The 18,081-nt window shown below is 48.6% G+C and overlaps 1 protein-coding gene across 1 annotated transcript in view; it reads right to left on the bottom strand.

Moving 5' to 3' along the window:
* HAPSTR1 (HUWE1 associated protein modifying stress responses) overlaps positions 1-5,835 on the bottom strand; it is a 31,899-nt gene extending 26,064 nt beyond the window's left edge. Inside the window, exons 1-2 of the mRNA XM_060260812.1 lie at positions 5,537-5,835; positions 2,335-2,415 (exon numbers count right to left, since the gene is read on the bottom strand). Coding sequence (XP_060116795.1) covers positions 2,335-2,415; positions 5,537-5,795 — 340 coding nt within the window. The 5' untranslated portion in view covers positions 5,796-5,835. The remainder of the gene's footprint in view (positions 1-2,334; positions 2,416-5,536) is intronic.
* Positions 5,836-18,081: the final 12,246 nt, after the last annotated feature.

The following is an 18,081-nucleotide window of genomic DNA, read 5'->3' as shown; positions in this document are numbered from 1 at the left end:
CATGAAAGCTGTCTGCCACTTCCACAAGACAGGAAGGGAAGTTGCAGGTGGGACATGCGCAGGCCTGTAGCTACAGGGGGCCCTGCTCCCTGAGTTCCTGGTGAGGCCCCCTGACCCACAGCCTTCCCTTGCTGCTGCCTCTGCCTGGAAGGGGGCAAGCAGGTTGTGACACGTTGGTCCTCCCTGGGGGGAGATGGCCCTTTGGAAAGCAAGGAAGCCCCACCTGTGCCAAGGACAGCCTGGCAAAGGTCAGACAGACAGAACATCCGTGTACAGGTCCCCAGCAAGAATTAAATTAATTAAAGGGCCCCCTAAGAAATGTAAGTGCCCCCCAACATTTGAAATCCTGGCTACGGGCCTGGACACATGGTGGCAGAAGAGCTTAATCACTCCATGTGGAGCTACAGGGAGTACAAAAGTGGGAGGGACGGCGGCTCAGTGGCAGAGCATCTGCTTGGTAAGCAGAAGGTCCCAGGTTCAATCCCCGGCATCTCCAACTCAAAAGGGTCCAGGCAAATAGGCGTGAAAAACCTCAGCTCGAGACCCTGGAGAGCCGCTGCCAGTCTGAGTAGACAAGACTGACTTCGATAGTCCGAGGGTCTGATTCAGTAGAAGGCAGCTTCATGAGTTCATATGTGCATATTGCAGGGAAACGCACTCTGGCAAGTAAAAGCCACCTCCTGACCACAACGTCACCACGACGCGTTCCTGAATTGTACTGCTCTCTCCAGAGCAGGGGCCCCCTACCCCAAGAGAGTGGCACAGAAGCAGATTTACCCTGCGCCCTCCCCCTCAACCATTCTGGGACCCTGAACTCCCTTTCTATTTTGCAAGGAATTCTCAATCTCGTACATTTCCATTGTACCTTCCAAGAGCAACAACCATTCTCCTACAAACACCCTGTGAGGCGGGATACACTAGAGAGACTGACTGGGCAAAAGTTATGGAGGAATGGAGTTTTGACTCCAGGCCTCTCAGACCCAAGTCCAATACTCCAGCAGCTACAGCATACTACCGTTTGCCCTCTTTCTCCTTCGCTGTCCTTCATGTTGTGCTGGTACTAAACCAACCTGTGCATTCAAGAGCCACCAAGTCAAGGACCAGTGTTCTAAATTCTTCTTAGGGAGAAGAAGATATTGGATTTATATCCCGCCTTCCACTCCGAAGAGTCTCACAGGGGCTCACAATCTCCTTTCCCTTCCTCCCCCACAACAGACACCCTGTGAGGTAGATGAAGATATTGGATTTATATCCCGCCCTCCACTCCGAAGAGTCTCACAGGGGCTCACAATCTCCATTCCCTTCCTCCCCCACAACAGACACCCTGTGAGGTAGATGAAGATATTGGATTTATATCCCGCCCTCCACTGCGAAGTCTCACAGCGGCTCACAATCTCCTTTCAGTTCCCCCCCCCCACAACAGACACCCTGTGAGGTAGATGAAGAGATTGGATTTATATCCCGCCCTCCACTCCGAAGAGTCTCACAGTGGCTCACAATCTCCTTTCCCTTCCTCCCCCACAACAGACACCCTGTGAGGTAGATGAAGATATTGAATTTATATCCCGCCCTCCACTCCGAAGAGTCTCACAGCGGCTCACAATCTCCTTTCCCTTCCTCCCCCACAACACACCCTGTGAGGTGGGTGGGGCTAAGAGGGCTCTCACAGCAGCTGCCCTTTCAAGGACAACTCCTGCAAGAGCTATGGCTGACCCAAGGCCATTCCAGCAGCTGCGAGTGCAGGAGTGGGGAATCAAACCCCGTTCTCCCAGATAAGAGTCCGCACACTTAACATCTACACCAAAATGGCTCTCCCTTGTCTCCTCCTATGCCTACACCCCCCCACACATGAGCCATCAGCCACAGTCACTGTCCCCTGCTTTAACAATCGCAATCACCCATAGGAGTCTCCAGGCTGGGCAATATGTGATGTCATGGTAATCTGAGTGCTGTTGAATTGTCTGTTTTAAAATGTTTTTATTGTATTTTATTGTTTTATTATATGTTGTACTCTGAGCCCAGCAGGGAATGGGCGGAAGAGAAATTCACTAAAATAAATAAATAAATAAACAGGAGCACCCATGGACAGGGCAGGACACCCCACACTTTCACAACCCTTCGAACACACAGCTGCTGCAAAATGCAAGGGGAGCCAAGTCAAAACGGCAGCACTATCCCTACTGACAAATGGTCTCAAAGCACCTTAAAAAAAAAAAACCAGAAATGCAAGCACCACCCTTTGTGAGTCGCCTGTTTTCATACAATTGGGGAGGGGGCATGCAAGACAAGGAAGCAACCCCCGGGCCCCTCTTCCCCCATCTCCCATGGCCTTACCTTTGTAGAGGTTGGTGACTGCGGTGGCTGCATTCTGGAAGGGGACCCAGAGGGAAAGGCCGGGCTGCTGGCAGACACGGTCTGTGGGGGGGAGCGGAGGGAGGAAGAAGGGAAGGGGGAAAAAGAAAAAGACAAATCAACCTAAGCGCACGCCCTGCACATGCGTACAGATATATACACACACACACACACACAAACGCACACCTCTCCCTGGGCCTCTCGATGTGTCACTCAGGCAGAGCAGCCGCCGCTTCCGCCCTTCCCTGCCTCCTCGGCCATGATGGGCTTCGCCATTTTGTTCTGCCGCCCAGCCGGAGGAGGAGGAAGCCTTGATATTTGGGGGGGGGGGAGACTAAGGAGACAGAAGACCCCCCCTCCCAAAAATAAAATCCATCCAGCCTGACTATTCTGGGGGGGGGGGCAGAAGGGAGAGGCAGAGGGACCTGCTGGGCCCCACTGCAGATTTGGGGGGGGGGGGTGAGAGGAGGCCTCTGGATCCTCCAGGCTGCCCTGGTTTGGAAAGGGAGGGGAGACTAGGGAGACAGCAAGAGCCCCCCCCTCCAAAAGAGCCCACCCAGCCTGACCGTCCTGGAGGGCGGAAGGGAAGGCCTGCTGGGCCCCACTGCAGAGCTGGGGGGGGGGGGAGAGACGGAGGCGTCTGAGCCCTCCAGGACACCCACATTTGGGAAGGGGGGAAGAGCCGCCCTTCTGGGGGGGGGTCACTGCTGGGTTTGGTTCCCCCCCTCGCCATTTTGTCGGTGGGAGGGAGGGAGGGGGGGTCTTCACACGAGCGGGCCGCCCCCTCCCTCTTCTCCCCTCCCCTCCCCCCCCCGGGACCCCAGCCTCAGTTGGGGGGGGGGAGGGCGGGAAGGGGCGGCGGAGGCCACCGAAGCAGCCTTACGCCATTTTGTGCCTCGCCCGAGGAGAGGAGAGGAGGCCTCGGCCTGGGAGGGGAGTTGGGAGGGAGGCCTGCTCGGGGCTGGGTCCCCTCCCCTCCCCGCACCCTCGCCCGGCACGTGTGAACCCTGCCCGCGCCCCGACACGCGTCGACGCAGCAAGGCAGGCGTCCGCGCGCCCCTCCTGGCTTGGAAGGCCCGGGGGCGAGTGGTACCTTTCACACGCCCGAAGCGGAGACGCCAGAACGGGAATGCACGTGTGAGCGCGCACACGGACATACATAACTATCCGCATATTTGTCTCCGTTTAATACACATATGTAAGCTGAACTAATACTCTTGCATCTTTAAATAACTATGCATACACAAACACACACACACGCGTACAGGAAAGGGCATCGATGCAGGTTACATACGTGTGCTATAAAGATATAGATACTTAGGTGGATAGTTAGGTGTGTAAATATATTTGTGGGTGTGTTCATTTATACTATACTGCAGATATATACTATATCTGGCACATATACACACACATATATATATATATTTGTATAGTTATTTATATATACAAACACACCTATATATACTCCTATATACACATACGTACATACATGTGCGTTTAGTGAGAGACACATGTGTACACGTAAGAACATCAGAGAAGCCATGTTGGATCAGGCCAATGGCCCATCCAATCCACCACTCTGTCACACAGTGGCCAAAATATATATATATATATATATATATATATATATATATATATATATATATATATATATATATATATATATACACACATACATAAATACTGTGGCTAATAGCCACTGATGGACCTCTGCTCCATATTTTTATCCAATCCCCTCTTGAAGCTGACTATGCTTGCAGCCGCCACCACCTCCTGTGGCAGTGAATTCCACATGTTAATCACCCTTTGGGTGAAGAGGTACTTCCTTTTATCCGTTCTAACCCGACTGCTCAGCAATTTCACTGAATGCCCACAAGTTCTTGTATTGTGAGAAAGGGAGAAAAGTACTTCTTTCTCTACTTTCTCCATCCCAAGCATAATCTTGTAAACCTCTATCATGTCACCCCCACAGTCGACGTTTCTCCAAGCTAAAGAGCCCCAAGCATTTTAACCTTTCTTCATAGGGAAAGTGTTCCAAACCTTTAATCATTCTAGTTGCCCTTTTCTGGACTTTTTCCAATGCTATAATATCCTTTTTGAGGTGCGGTGACCAGAATTGTACACAGTATTCCAAATGAGACCACACCATCAATTTATACAGGGGCATCATGATACTGGCTGGTTTGTTTTCAATTCCCTTCCTAATAATTCCCAGCATGGTGTTGATCTTTTTTATTGCAATTGCACACTGTCTTGACATTTTCAGTGAGTTATCTACCACAACCCCAAGATCTCTCTCTCTCTGTCAGTCTCTGCCAGTTCACAACCCATTAACTTGTATTTGCAGCTGGGATTTTTTGGCCCCAATGTGCATTACTTTGCACTTGACCACACTGAACCTCATCTGCCAAGTTGACGCCCATTTACCCAGCCTCAACAGATCCCTTTGGAGTGCCTCACAATCCTCTCTGGTTCTCACCACCCTGAACAATTTAGTGTCATCTGCAAACTTGGCCACTTCATTGCTTACTCCCAAACTCCAAATCAAAAATGAAGAAGTTAAAGAGCTCCACTGCGAAGACTGCCCATTTATACTCACTCTCTGCTTCCTATTAATTAGCCAGTTTCTGACCCACAAGAGGATCTGTCCTTTTACTCCACGACACGTATCAGATATGCACGTATAAATGCACACACCCACAAATATATTTTACACGCCTAACTACCCACCTAAATTTCTATACCTTTATAACACAGGTATGTAACCTGCATTGGTGCCCTTACATGTGTATATGTATAGATACAGAGTATGTATATTTTAGATACACACCTCTTTTGCCATCAAGCCACGGCTAACCTCGGGGACCCCCCTTCTCCGAGGGGCTGTCAAGGCACGAGACCGTTTACACGCACGCGAATAACGAACAAAGATGGGTGCGCGTTTTAGGCATGCATGACGCGCGTGCATGTCATGCCATACATATGTGCCATCTTTCACACAAGGATGTTACGCACACATAAAAACATGCACTCGTCTTTGCACCCGACGTAAATTCAGATATGCGCCAACAGGGCCGCGAATCCCAGGCCTGCCTCTGTTCCCCGCACTGCAACACGTGTGAACACACCACACAAGCACAGCTGCCGCGTCTACATCCGCGTCTCCCCCCCCCCGGGGACGCACCCTTGTAGAGCTGGGCCACGGCGGTGGCGGAGTTCTGGAAGAGGTGCCAGAGCTTCTGCTGCTTGTGCTCGGGCTGCGGCGGGGAGGCGGCGGCGGCGGCGGCCTCGTCGTCGTCCTGCAGCTCGGGCGGGAGGGCCCCGTCGTCGTCCTGCTCGGCCTCGGCCAGGCACTGCCGCTCCCACTTGCTGAACCAGTGCTCGGGCCCGTGCAGCTCCTGGATCTCGGCCTCGCCCTCCTCCTTGGCCGCCTTCTCCTCCATGCCGCCCGCCCGCTGAAGGCCCTCTCTCTCGCTCGCTCGCTCGCAGCCCGCCCGGCTACCTGCGCCCGGCCGCGCCCGACGACCAAGACGGCGGCGGCGACAGCGGCGGCGCCGCCATGAGCGGCCTCGGCCTCATCACCATCCACCCGCCGGAGCGTGCGGCCTCTCCGTCGCCTCCCACCACACTGAGCCCGAGACGCCGCCCCGAGCGCACCAAAAGGCCGCCACCGAACTTGCTGGCCTCCCCAAAGGCCCGCCTCCCTCTGCAGGGTCTCAGCCACTAGGCGCCGCCTCCGGGTACGCTCCCGCCAGTCTATTGGGCTCCTGACGTGCCCGTCAATGTCATAATGGAGGCGGTGCCTTAGACGAAACGCCTCCCTCTCCCTCTCTTTTTTTTTTTTAACCACCATCAAGGTTGATTACGCGAGCAAGAGGGGAAATGGGAGGTGAATGGGGGACGCTCTGCGCAAGCGCAGGAAGGGACGGGCGGAGAACGAACAGAGCCGGACCGCGCGCAGGCGCACTTTGCTGGGGCTGAGCGCGCATTCTTGGTTTAGGGTTGCGGCCCGGACATGTGACCTTCCCCTCCCCCCTTAATAGAGGCAAAGGGGGGGGGGACGGAAATGTGCTCTGGAAGCCACTGGATGCGGATCGGGCCTTGAGCTTTGCAAAATAATAATTACTTAATTGCGGATTGATGATTTGTTATCAGAGGCTCTGCACAGTCACCCAAAGAAAGAACTGGAAGGGAGAAAAGGTGGATTTCCCCCTCCCCCAGTGCAGACGCAAGCAATACCTAGATAACTAATGGCTCCTTTTCCCCTTCAGTCCTGCCCAAGCAAGCACTGAGCTAAGGTTAAATCCTGACATTTCCTATGTTGGGGAAAACTGGGAAGCCTGGAGCTCCAAGCCCCCTTTCCCAAGTCCAAATGCAGGGAGAGAAAGAATCACAAACCCATACTCCGTTCTGAGTTCAGTTTATTGCATTCCAAGCGGAAGAACATTGTGAAGACATACTCAGAACACAGAAAGGAATATATTCCAGCTACACATCAAAGCCTCTGTGCATTGATGGGCAGCCCAGCCCATTAATAAACCAGAGGGAGATATCTTTCTTGGAGTTAAAGCTGCTAACAGACCTACTGACATGCCTACCACGTAGGACTGCTATGGAGTTGACACAGGCCAAACTAGAAGATGATGATGATACTGGATTTATATCCCACCCTATACTCTGAATCTCAGTCTCAGAGCAGTAACAATCCGCTTTACCTTTCCTCCCCTCCCCACACACACACAACACACACACAACAGGAGTCCTGTAAGGACTCCTACGCGAGCTAGGGCTAACCCAAGGCCATTCCAGCAGCTGCAAGTGGAGGAGTGGGGAATCTTACCCGGTTCTCCCAGATAAGAGAGCGATGGCTTACCCAAGGCCATTCCAGCAGCTGCAAGTGGAGGAGTGGGAAATCAAACCCGGTTCTCCCAGATAATAAGAGCTATGGCTGACCCAAGGCCATTGCAGCAGGTGAAAGTGGAGGAGTGGGGAATCAAACCCGGTTCTCCCAGATAAGAGAGCTTTGGCTGACCCAAGGCCATTCCAGCAGCTGCAAATGGAGGAGTGAGGAATCAAACCCAGTTCTCCCAGATAAGAGTCCGCACACTTCACTACACCAAACTGACCAGTGTTCCCTCTGAGATGAGTCAGTGTGAGCTAGCTTACAGTTTTTTAGCCTCTGGCTCATGTTTTTGTCTTAGCTCTGGAAGGATGGCCCCAGAGCAAACTAATTGATGCAGTAGCCAAATGGCTTGCTCACAACTTTATTGCCAGTAGCTCACAATGGAGAATTTTGCTCATAAGATTCCACATCTTAAAGGGAGCACTGGAGTGGACCCGATGTACCAACCCAAATCCCTCCCCTTCTTTCTATCTCTGAGGATAGGACGCTCTCAGAAAGTCAAGGAAGCTAGCTTCTGATACCCTATCTATTTAAACTTCGATAGTAGCACCACTAACTTCAGGAAAGTATAAACTTCCTCTAAGGCAAAAAAATCTCTCAGTCTAACCTACCTCACAAAGTTCTGAGGATAAAACAGAGGAGAGGGGGAAAGCCAGGGATAAATAAAGCAAGGAAATAAATTGTGTGGCTGCAATTCTAAACACCAGCACCAGGATGTTGCCCCAGAAAATGTGATGTGATGTCAGAAAGAAACCCTGCCAAATTTAGTAGACACAGCCTAATATTTTATATGGATATTTCAAAACCACACCCACCCACCCAATAAGAGTGCTTAAAATCACAGTGCTGCTATGTTTGGCCTCCAACAAAGACAAGGCAATTTCTCAAAATATTCACTACGATAGGCATTCAATGGAGTTCAACTTCTTTGGAGGGTTTAAACAGAGGCTAGATGGCTATTTGATGGCAATGTTGATTCGGTGAACTTAGGCAGATCCTGAGAAGGAGGGCAGGAAGGGTTGCATCAGTACTTAGTTCTCGTAGGGTTGGGTGTTGTTTTTTGCCATCTCCTGGACACGGAACAGAGGTCACTGGGGATATAAGGGGGGAGGTACTTGTGAATTTCCAGCATTGTACGGGGGGGGGGTGGACTAGATGATTCCGGAGGTACCTTCCAACTCGATGATTCTATTATTCTAACTCAGTCTGACATCAACCAGATTGACCTGAAATTGGAACTAATTGGACTTGACATCCATGCAAACACCACGAGAATCAAAGCCCAGTTTAGATTTTTTTAAAAATGTGTATTTAATATTAGGATTACAGCTGGTTGTAGTAAAGAAGTGACTCCAATAGTCTACTTCCACTTAAACAAACAGGAAACACATATCTGCTTGTAATTATTTCTGGAATGCTGTGTGCAGAAATACCAACTGGGACGATCCAGGTTGGTGGGAAGATAGGCTAACTATTTTGGTTGGCTAATGCCCCTGAGATTAGCATTCCCCTGGAGTCCGTTCTCTTCCCTTGTTGCCCCTCCTGTGTCCCACTGCCCAGGGAGAGATGAAACTAGACAGAATAAATGTTACAATTATTTTGGTGGAGGAAGAACATGAAGCAGGGTTAAGCTCACCTCTCCATCAGCCTGGCTGGCACTGTAGAACTTGAGACTCAATTAAAGCATGCAAATCTTATCTAGCAATGGAGCCTTAATCTCTGCGTAGAGGATTACAGCCTTGCCAGAGAATTCTTAACACCCTAAGTATTTTAGAAGGAGCCCCCACAAGATCAGAGCCAGGGTTCATGTATTCCAGGATCCTGAATTCAGCTGGGGGCAACCAAATGACCACCTCTGGTACAGACTCTGATTCCTGATGAAATCCATAGTCCCATCAGCACTTCATTGCTGAAGAGAACTTCAGTTGAGATATATTTGTGTGTGCAGATGGAGAATCTGTTTAGATCTCTTTTGTGAATTCATCTAGTCATTTGTTCAGTATATTTGTGTCTAGCCTTTCTTTTAAGAGCTCACAGTGGAGCGTGAGACTCTTTTTGTGGATCTTCATAGTTGGGTGTCATACACCCCCCCCAAAAAATGAAAAAAATACTTATGGACCATGCAATGTCATGGTCTGGAGTAATAAACTACAGTAATTTAGGTTAATCACTAACTTGCAGGGTTGTTGTGATAAGATCCGGATGCTGGTCCTGAATTGAGCAAGGCATTGGGCTAGATCAGGGGTGGCCAACGGTAGCTCTTCAGATGTTTTTTTTGCCTACAACTCCCATCAGCCCCAGCCAGCATGGCTTATGGCTGGGGCTGATGGGAGCTGTAGGCAAAAAACATCTGGAGAGCTACCCTTGGCTACCCCTGGACTAGATGGCCTGTGTGGCCCCTTCCAACTCTGTGATTCTACGATGGAAAAGAGGAGAACCATGTATGCTGCCCTCTTTCCTTGGAGGAAGTATAGAAAAGTTCTCTAGCATCTTCTAAAAAGTGGCAGGGAGAGGTGGCGTGCTCCAGATAAGTGAAACAAAAACCTGTGAATCCAGTAATTTTGGGCAAATGTTTTGAGATGCAGCCAGGACAAACACGGCTAGGTGCACAGGTCTGTACCTGGAAATAGACTCCTCCTATTATAACCTTTTCAAAAGCAGACTGGACAGCTGGCCAAGCATCCATTTGTAGAGGAGGAAGAAGAAGATATTGGATTTATATCTCGCCCTCGACTCCGAAGAGTCTCACAGCGGCTCACAATCTCCTTTCCCTTCCTCCCCCACAACAGACACCCTGTAAGGTAGATGAAGATATTGGATTTATATCCCGCCCTCCACTCCGAAAAGTCTCACAGTGGCTCACAATCTCCTTTCCCTTCCTCCCCCACAACAGACACCCTGTGAGATAGATGAAGATATTGGATTTATATCCCGCCCTCCACTCCGAAGAGTCGCACAGCAGCTCACAATCTCCTTTCCCTTCCTCCCCCACAACAGACACCCTGTGAGATAGATGAAGATATTGGATTTATATCCCGCCCTCCACTCCGAAGAGTCACACAGCAGCTCACAATCTCCTTTCCCTTCCTCCCCCACAACAGACACCCTGTGAGGTAGATGAAGATATTGGATTTATATCCCGCCCTCCACTCCGAAGAGTCTCACAGCGGCTCACAATCTTCTTTCCTTGTTATAAACAATTTTATTAGTAACATATGGTAGTAGAACTATTTCTACAGCTTATAAAAAAAAAAGCCTTAAGATGAAAGCATCATTCTACCCCACATCTTACTTTCCTCCCACCCCACCCCCCAATAATTGACCTCCGCCAGTGTTATTTTTTAAAAAACAGATATTAAAGGTACCTTTAACTATCAAGAAAAAACAAAAATTGATTAAGAAAGAGAAAAAAAGAGAAAAAAAAACCCTTCAAAAGTTATATTCTTGTCTTAAAGGTCTTAATCTTCAAAAATTGTCCAGTGTCCTTTTATTTTCCACTCTTTTTCTACATATCTTCTGAATTTCTTCCACTCCCGATTAAAGAGTTCTAAATCGCAGTCTCTTAATTTTCTTGTTAGCTTATCCATTTCACTCCATGACATAACTTTTAAAGTCCAGTCGGCTCACAATCTTCTTTCCCTTCCTCTCCCACAACAGACACCCTGTGAGGTAGGTGAAGATATTGGATTTATATCCCGCCCTCCACTCCGAAGAGTCTCACAGCGGCTCACAATCTCCTTTCCCTTCCTCTCCCACAACAGACACCCTGTGAGGTAGATGAAGATACTGGATTTATATCCCGCCCTCCACTCCGAAGAGTCTCACAGCGGCTCACAATCTCCTTTCCCTTCCTCTCCCACAACAGACACCCTGTGAGGTAGATGAGGATATTGGATTTATATCCTGCCCTCCACTCCGAAGAGTCTCACAGCGGCTCACAATCTCCTTTACCTTCCTCCCCCACAACAGACACCCTGTGAGGTAGATGAAGATATTGGATTTATATCCCACCCTCCACTCCGAAGAGTCTCACAGCGGCTCACAATCTCCTTTCCCTTCCTCTCCCACAACAGACACCCTGTGAGGTAGATGAGGATATTGGATTTATATTCCGCCCTCCACTCCGAAGAGTCTCACAGAGGCTCACAATCTCCTTTCCCTTCCTCCCCCACAACAGACACCCTGTGAGGTAGATGCTGGATTTATATACTCCTCCATCTCCTTTCCCTTCCTCCCCCACAACAGACACCCTGTGAGGTGGGTGGGGCTGGAGAGGGCTCTCACAGCAGCTGCCCTTTCAAGGACAACTCCTGCAAGAACTATGGCTGACCCAAGGCCATGCTAGCAGGTGCAAGTGGAGGAGTGGGGAATCAGACCCGGTTCTCCCAGATAAGAGTCCGCACACTTAACCATTACACTAAACTGGCTCAAACTTTTAGGGTGCTGACTCTGAGTGCTTGTCAGTTCATTCTGCAAAAACAAAACTTCCCAACCCACAGAGGCTGCATGCATTACATTCTTTCATGTCTATTTTTATTTGTATTGGTTTAAAGTGTTTGATCCTGCCTGGCAGATTCCACAGTTAGTTTGGGTTTTCTTTCATTGCTTGTTTATTTTTTTTTTGCAACCCCTCCCTTTGGTGCTCCAAGAGGAAATGAGTTTAAAGAAAATAAGGACCAGAAGTGGTTTCTGATGTAGATTAAAATAGCAACAATGTTGTAAATGCACCGAAATTAAGGTAAAAACAGGAGATGGTTCTCTGCTAGCTGCCCAGGGAAAGCCCTCCTAATATATTGCAAAGTCTCCTAAAAGCCAGGAAAAGAGTTGATTCTCTGACCTTTTTAAGGTGATCGCTAAGGCGTAACTGTGTGAGTCTTCTGCTGCAAAAAAACAAAACGAAAAGTCCATTGGAACCTTAAAGATTAACGACATCTATTTCCACATGAGTTTCTGTGAGTCATGTTCTGGAGAAATGAGCGGTGACTCAACAAAAGCTCAGAGAGAAACAAATGTTGTTCATCTTTAAAGGGCCAACAGGAATTCTGTTTAAGGAGGCTGTGCCCCGTGGCACAGAGTGTTAAAGCTGCAGTGCTGCAGTCCTAAGCTCTGCTCACGACCTGCGTTCAATCCCCGGTGGAAGCTGGGTTTTCAGGTAGCCGGCTCGAGGTTGACTCAGCCTTCCATCCTTCCGAGGTTGGTAAAAGGAGTACCCAGCTTGCTGGGGGGGAAACGTAGATGACTGGGGAAGGCAATGGCAAACTGTAAAAATTCTGCCGTGAAAACGTTGTGAAAGCAATGTCATCCCAGAGTCGGAAATGACTGGTGCTTGTACAGGAGACTTTTCTTTTTCTTTTTTCCATAGGGCAGCAAAGGCCTGAGATGGGTATCATTAATACAGTTGCTAGCTCCAAGTTGGGAAATACCTAGAGATTCTGGGGTGGAGACTGGGAGGGGAGGGCCTACAGTGGGGTCTAATTCCCTAGATTCCACCTTCCAAAGTGCCCACTTTCTCAGGAAGAACTGATATCTGTAGCCTGGAGATCAGCTATAATCCCAGCACACAGTGGCGGACTGGGTCTAAAAATATTGGTTGCCAGGAGACAAAGGGGCCCACCCACAACTATAAGGTTGTACATTTTTAATAAGAAATAAATAAAATTTTCAAAACATACATGGTACAATTAAAGCTTTTGTGAAATAAATCATAGGCTGTGATTCAGCCTCCCAGTTAAGATTTAAGTAAGACAAGATGGAGATGTCCCCGCGTGCACTGAAGGTCTGGGGAGGGGAATCCTCTTAAGACGGGTCAGTTGCCTCAACTCTAGGGACTGCACCCAGTGGCAGACTGGCCAGGGTGTCGGCTTGCCCAATGGCACGTGGGCCCCTGATAAAGTGGGCAGTGTTCCCTCTAAGCTGAGCTAGTGTGAGCTAGCTCACAGGTTTTTAGCCTCCAGCTCACACATTATTGTCTTAGCTCAGGAAGGATGACCCCAGAGAGCAATAATTGATGCAGGAGCTCACAACTTTAATGCCAGTAGCTCACAAAGTAGATTTTTTTTTTGTTGCTCACAAGACTCTGCAGCTTAGAGGGAACATTGGAAGAGGGCCCCCTTAAACATTAGACAATACGTTTAAAATGTTAATGTCTTTTTAGTAGCTTGAAAATATAATAGAAGTTCCAATACAATTACTGTAATGCAACTAAAATTTATATTGCATTTAGGGTTGCCAGCCTCCAGGTGGGGCCTGGGGATATACTGCTTTTCCAACTGATCTCCAGCTGGAAGAGATCAGCTCCCCTGGAGAAAATGCAATCTGGATTTACATTTAGTATGTAATTGCTAAAATAAATATATTTATTTATTTTGCAAAAGCTTTTAATTGCCCCTTTTTCCCACTTATGTATTTTTTTGAAAATTTTGTTTATTTCTTATACAAATTAAATGATAGCCTTATAGTTGTGGGTGGGCCCCCTATGCCTCTTGGCAACCAGTATTTTTAGACCCAGTCCGTCACTGACTGTACATATACAAAACTCACTAAATGTGCTACTGATACACAAGACTCCAGAATAGACAACAGAAAGCCCTCCAGCAGAATATCCACTCATATTACTTGTGGTTAAATTGTGTGGAGAGTCCAGCCAGAGGAAGACTATGGAAAGTTATCCTGCCGAGATAAGGCACACGATGAGAAGCCCTATGGGTATTTTTCATGGGTCATTTCTCCTGTACTTATCAGGTGGGGGAAAGCAGACACGGACCAAGAGGGAAAATTAGCTCTGGACAAGGGGCTGCCCCACATCCCAGCCTGGCCACACCCCCAGAAAAGAGGGGAAAAGAGAGAGAAAGAAAAAGCCAGCCAGCCTTACAGTTTGCATGGCTTGACTGGGCACTTCCCACTGCTCCGTTGAGCTCAGCTTATGTACGTCCAGCAGTATGTTAAACCAGGCTCTGCTAGGCTAGGCACATCTGCCTGAAACTTGTCTGAGCTAGGGTGCTGCCTTCTCTGGGCTGGGCACCTGGCTACATGCTGCTTGCCTTCTTCCCCAGCCCTCCTTCTCTGGACTGGATCAGCAGAAGAACTCTAGGTTCCATCTTGAGGTCTGTAGCTCTACTGAAGACTCTCTATCCCAAGGGTAGCAAGGTGCACTTCATTTGCAAACATAGGGGTCACAGCGTGGGGAAGGAAAAAGAAAAGGTTTGCAAGATCAGCTGATCTCCTGGTAGAACTTTTTTTTTCATGCCTCTGTGTGTGTGGGGTGGGGAGGGGGAAACAGGTCCACCTGGAAGTTCTCCAGTAGCTATAATGGCCAACCTGCCTCTGGGAGCAAGGAAACTTGAATGCAGAAGGGAATCTACAGAGGAAACGGAAAGTGCAGAAAAGAAATACAGAGGTATCCTTGAAAAATGATTTGATTAAAAAAAATCATTAAAATAGTAATGCAAAGTAAAGTTTAGTTACATTACAGTAAGAGGGAGGGACGGTGGCTCAGTGGTAGAGCATCTGCTTGGTAAGCAGAAGGTCCCAGGTTCAATCCCTGGCATCTCCAAAAAAGGGTCCAAGCAAATAGGTGTGAAAAACCTCAGCTTGAGACCCTGGAGAGCCGCCAGTCTGAGAAGACAATACTGACTTTGATGGACCCAGGGTCTGATTCAGTATAAGGCAGCTTCATATGACAAACTTCACATTTCTGAGATCCAAGATCACTGCAAATGGTGACTGTAGCCATGAAATTAAAAGATGTTTGCTCCTTGGGAGGACAGCTATGGCGAACCTGGGCAGTATAATAAAAAGTAGAGACATCACCCTGCCAACAAAAGTCCGTATAGTCAAAGCGATGGTATTCCCAGTAGTAATGTATGGCTGTGAGAGCTGGACCATAAGGAAGGCCGAGCAGAGAAGAATAGATGCTTTTGAGATGTGGTGCTGGAGAAGAATCCTGAGGGTCCCTTGGACTACAAGAAGATCCAATCAGTCAGTCCTGAGGGAAATCAACCCAGACTGTTCCCTGGAAGGTCAGATGCTGAAGCTGAAGCTTCAAATACTTTGGCCACCAAATGAGAAGGGAGCACTCGCTGGAGAAGATCCTGATGCTGGGAAAGACAGAAGGCAAAAGAAGAAGGGGGCGGCAAAAGATGAGACGGCTGGACAGCGTTACTGATGCAACAAACACGAATTTGAGCAGATTTCAGAGGATGGTGGAAGACAGGAGGGCCCGGCGTGACTTTGTCCTTGGGGTCACAAAGAGTCGGACTCGACTGTGCGACTGAACAACAAAATAATATTGGAACTTCTATTATATTTTCAAGCTACTAAAAGGTCATTACATTTTTAACATATTGTTTAAGGGGGCCCACTTCATCAGGGGTCCAAAGGGCTCACTTGCCATTGGGCAAGCTGACATCCTGGCCAGTGCACCACTGCCAGCAGGTATCCAGCCACTGCCTGGAAGTTGGTAACCCAAAGAGGTGCGACTATAACCCCTGAAGTTGAATAGCCTGGCATTAGGAAAACTACTTTCAAAAGCAAGCGGACCCAAGAGAGCCCAGGTTGAGTCTGGTTGGCTCCAGTTTGGTGTAGTGGTTAAGTGAGCAAACTCTAATCTGGATGAACCGGGTTTCATCCCCCATTCCTTCACATGCAGCTGCTGGATAACCTTGGGTCAGTCATAACTCTCTCAGAGTTGTTCTCTAAAGAGCAGTTTCTGTCAGAGCTCTCTCAGCCTTACCTACCTTAAAAGGTGTGTCTGCTGTGAGGAGGAGATGGGAAAGGAGATTGTAAGCCACTCTGAGACTCCTTCAGGTAGTGAGGGGTAAGGTATAAATCCATTCTCTTCCTCTTCAAACAAGACACCACGTGGTCTATCAGCTTAGATGGTGCACACCTCTTTTATTTAGTGTAGTCTGATGCAGTGTGTTTGCACATGAAAGCGCACACCTTGAACAAAACTTCATTGGTCTTAAAAGTGCCCCTGTTTGTTCTATTGCTTCAGACCAATACGGCTGCTCACCTTGATCTTAGCATATTTATAGTCTCCTTTTCTCCCTGTGGAAAGGGGGGGGGGCACTCAAAGCAGTCAGAAACACACAGGGGGAAAACAAACCAAGCAAGAATGGGGGGAGGCTTCTATGGTTGCCTGTTCTGGGTTGGGAAATTCCTGGAGATGGGGGAGGGGGGACAGAGCCTAGGGTTACCAGGTCTGTGTTGGGAAATACCTGGAGACTTTGGGGGCGGAGCTAGCAGAGCAGGGGTTTGGGGAGGGGACTCGGCATGGTACGATGCCCTAGCGTCCATCCCTTCAAAGTAGTCATTTCCTCCAGGGGAGCTGACCTCTGCCGGCTGGAGATCAGTTGTAAAAGCAGATCTCCAGACCCCACTTGAATATTAGAGAGGGTGATTGGGAAGGGGAGAGACTTCAGTGGGGTCGAATACCATAGAGTCCACTTTCCAAAGCAGCCATTTTCTCCAGGGGAACTCATCTCTGTTACCGAGAGACCAGTTGAAATCCCAGGAGATCTTCAGCCACCACCTGAAGGTTACCAGCTCTGCTTCTGACAGCCAGTCAGGTGTTCCTTCTATGCTGGCTGATCTGTCTGAAGCCCTGCAGCTCGAGTCTGAGCATGTCCAGGTCTTGTAAACCTGTGCACAGAGTGGAAACTTAATCCATAGCTGCTACCTGCCAGGATCTTCCCCAGTTCCACCCTTGCCAGATGTAAGATTGTAATATCCAGGGCTTTTTTTTTTTTTTTTTTTTTGAGCAGGAACGCACAGGAATGCAGTTCCGGCTGGCTTGGTGTCAGGGGGTGTGGCCTAATATGTAAATGAATTCCTGCTGGGCCTCTCCTACAAAAAAGCCCTATGTGGAACAAAGGTGACATCAGGGGGTGTGGCCTAACATGTAAATGAGTTCCTGTTGAGCTTTTTCTACCCAAAAAAGCCCTGGTAAGATCTATTATTTTACACCATGTTTCCTTCTACTCTTTCCCCCACCCCCACTTCTTCCCCCTGGATTCTGTTTAGCGAACTTTGCAATGTCTTGTTATGGTGGAGTGTGTCTTTATTTCACCAAACTTTGATGTAAAAACCCCCAGCTTTCCTCTTTGTAAACAACGAATGGGATTTAACTCTTGCAGTGCATTGTATGTATTATGCTGGTTTTTATTATAGCCGTTTTTTAAAAAATGGCAACCCACCTTGGGTCTCAGTGAAAACGTGGATGAGGGATTATGAAATTCAGATTTATTGCTTTGAATTCATTTGCTACGTAGATGGGAAGACAAGAGATGAGGAAGGCATTGGAACCCGGAAAAGACCGTAGGCTTGCCTTTTGTGTGTGTTTTATGCATATGGAAGCTATTGACAGAGGAATTTGAAGGCCCTGCTGAATCAGAGTGAGGATGATATAGCCATTGCTCTCTTCCGGCTGCCTAAGTGCACAGTGTGTGCAGATATTTTCCCTTTTCACGGAATGCAGTGGGAGAGATTTGACTGCTGTCCCCTCTTTTCTTGGAGTGCTGATGTGGTGTTGACATTTAGGGCCATGGGCTCAGTTTTCCTGGGGTCAAGGGAATGCCCATGTGATATCAAGGAGACTAAACTGTATGGACTTCCGGGGGAGGAAAATGTCGAGCTGAGTTGCTTCTCATAATGGGAGCAGGCTGGAACTTCTGTTCGGGGTAGTGGAAGGCAAATTAATGCCTACTGCCTACTTTTCTCAGTCAAAGATTAGTTCAAGATATGCACAGGAAACTTTGAGGAGATTTACCTTGGCTAAAAGGGAGTCCCGGGAGGGGGCTCCTTTGAGGCGTCTCTGGGAAGAGTTG

The sequence above is a fragment of the Heteronotia binoei genome, chromosome 20 (assembly GCF_032191835.1).
Source record: "Heteronotia binoei isolate CCM8104 ecotype False Entrance Well chromosome 20, APGP_CSIRO_Hbin_v1, whole genome shotgun sequence".
In the NCBI taxonomy this organism is placed as follows: Eukaryota; Metazoa; Chordata; class Lepidosauria; order Squamata; family Gekkonidae; genus Heteronotia; species Heteronotia binoei.
Note: the sequence above shows the minus strand (reverse complement) of the source record. Positions and strands in the feature narration are given on the sequence as shown.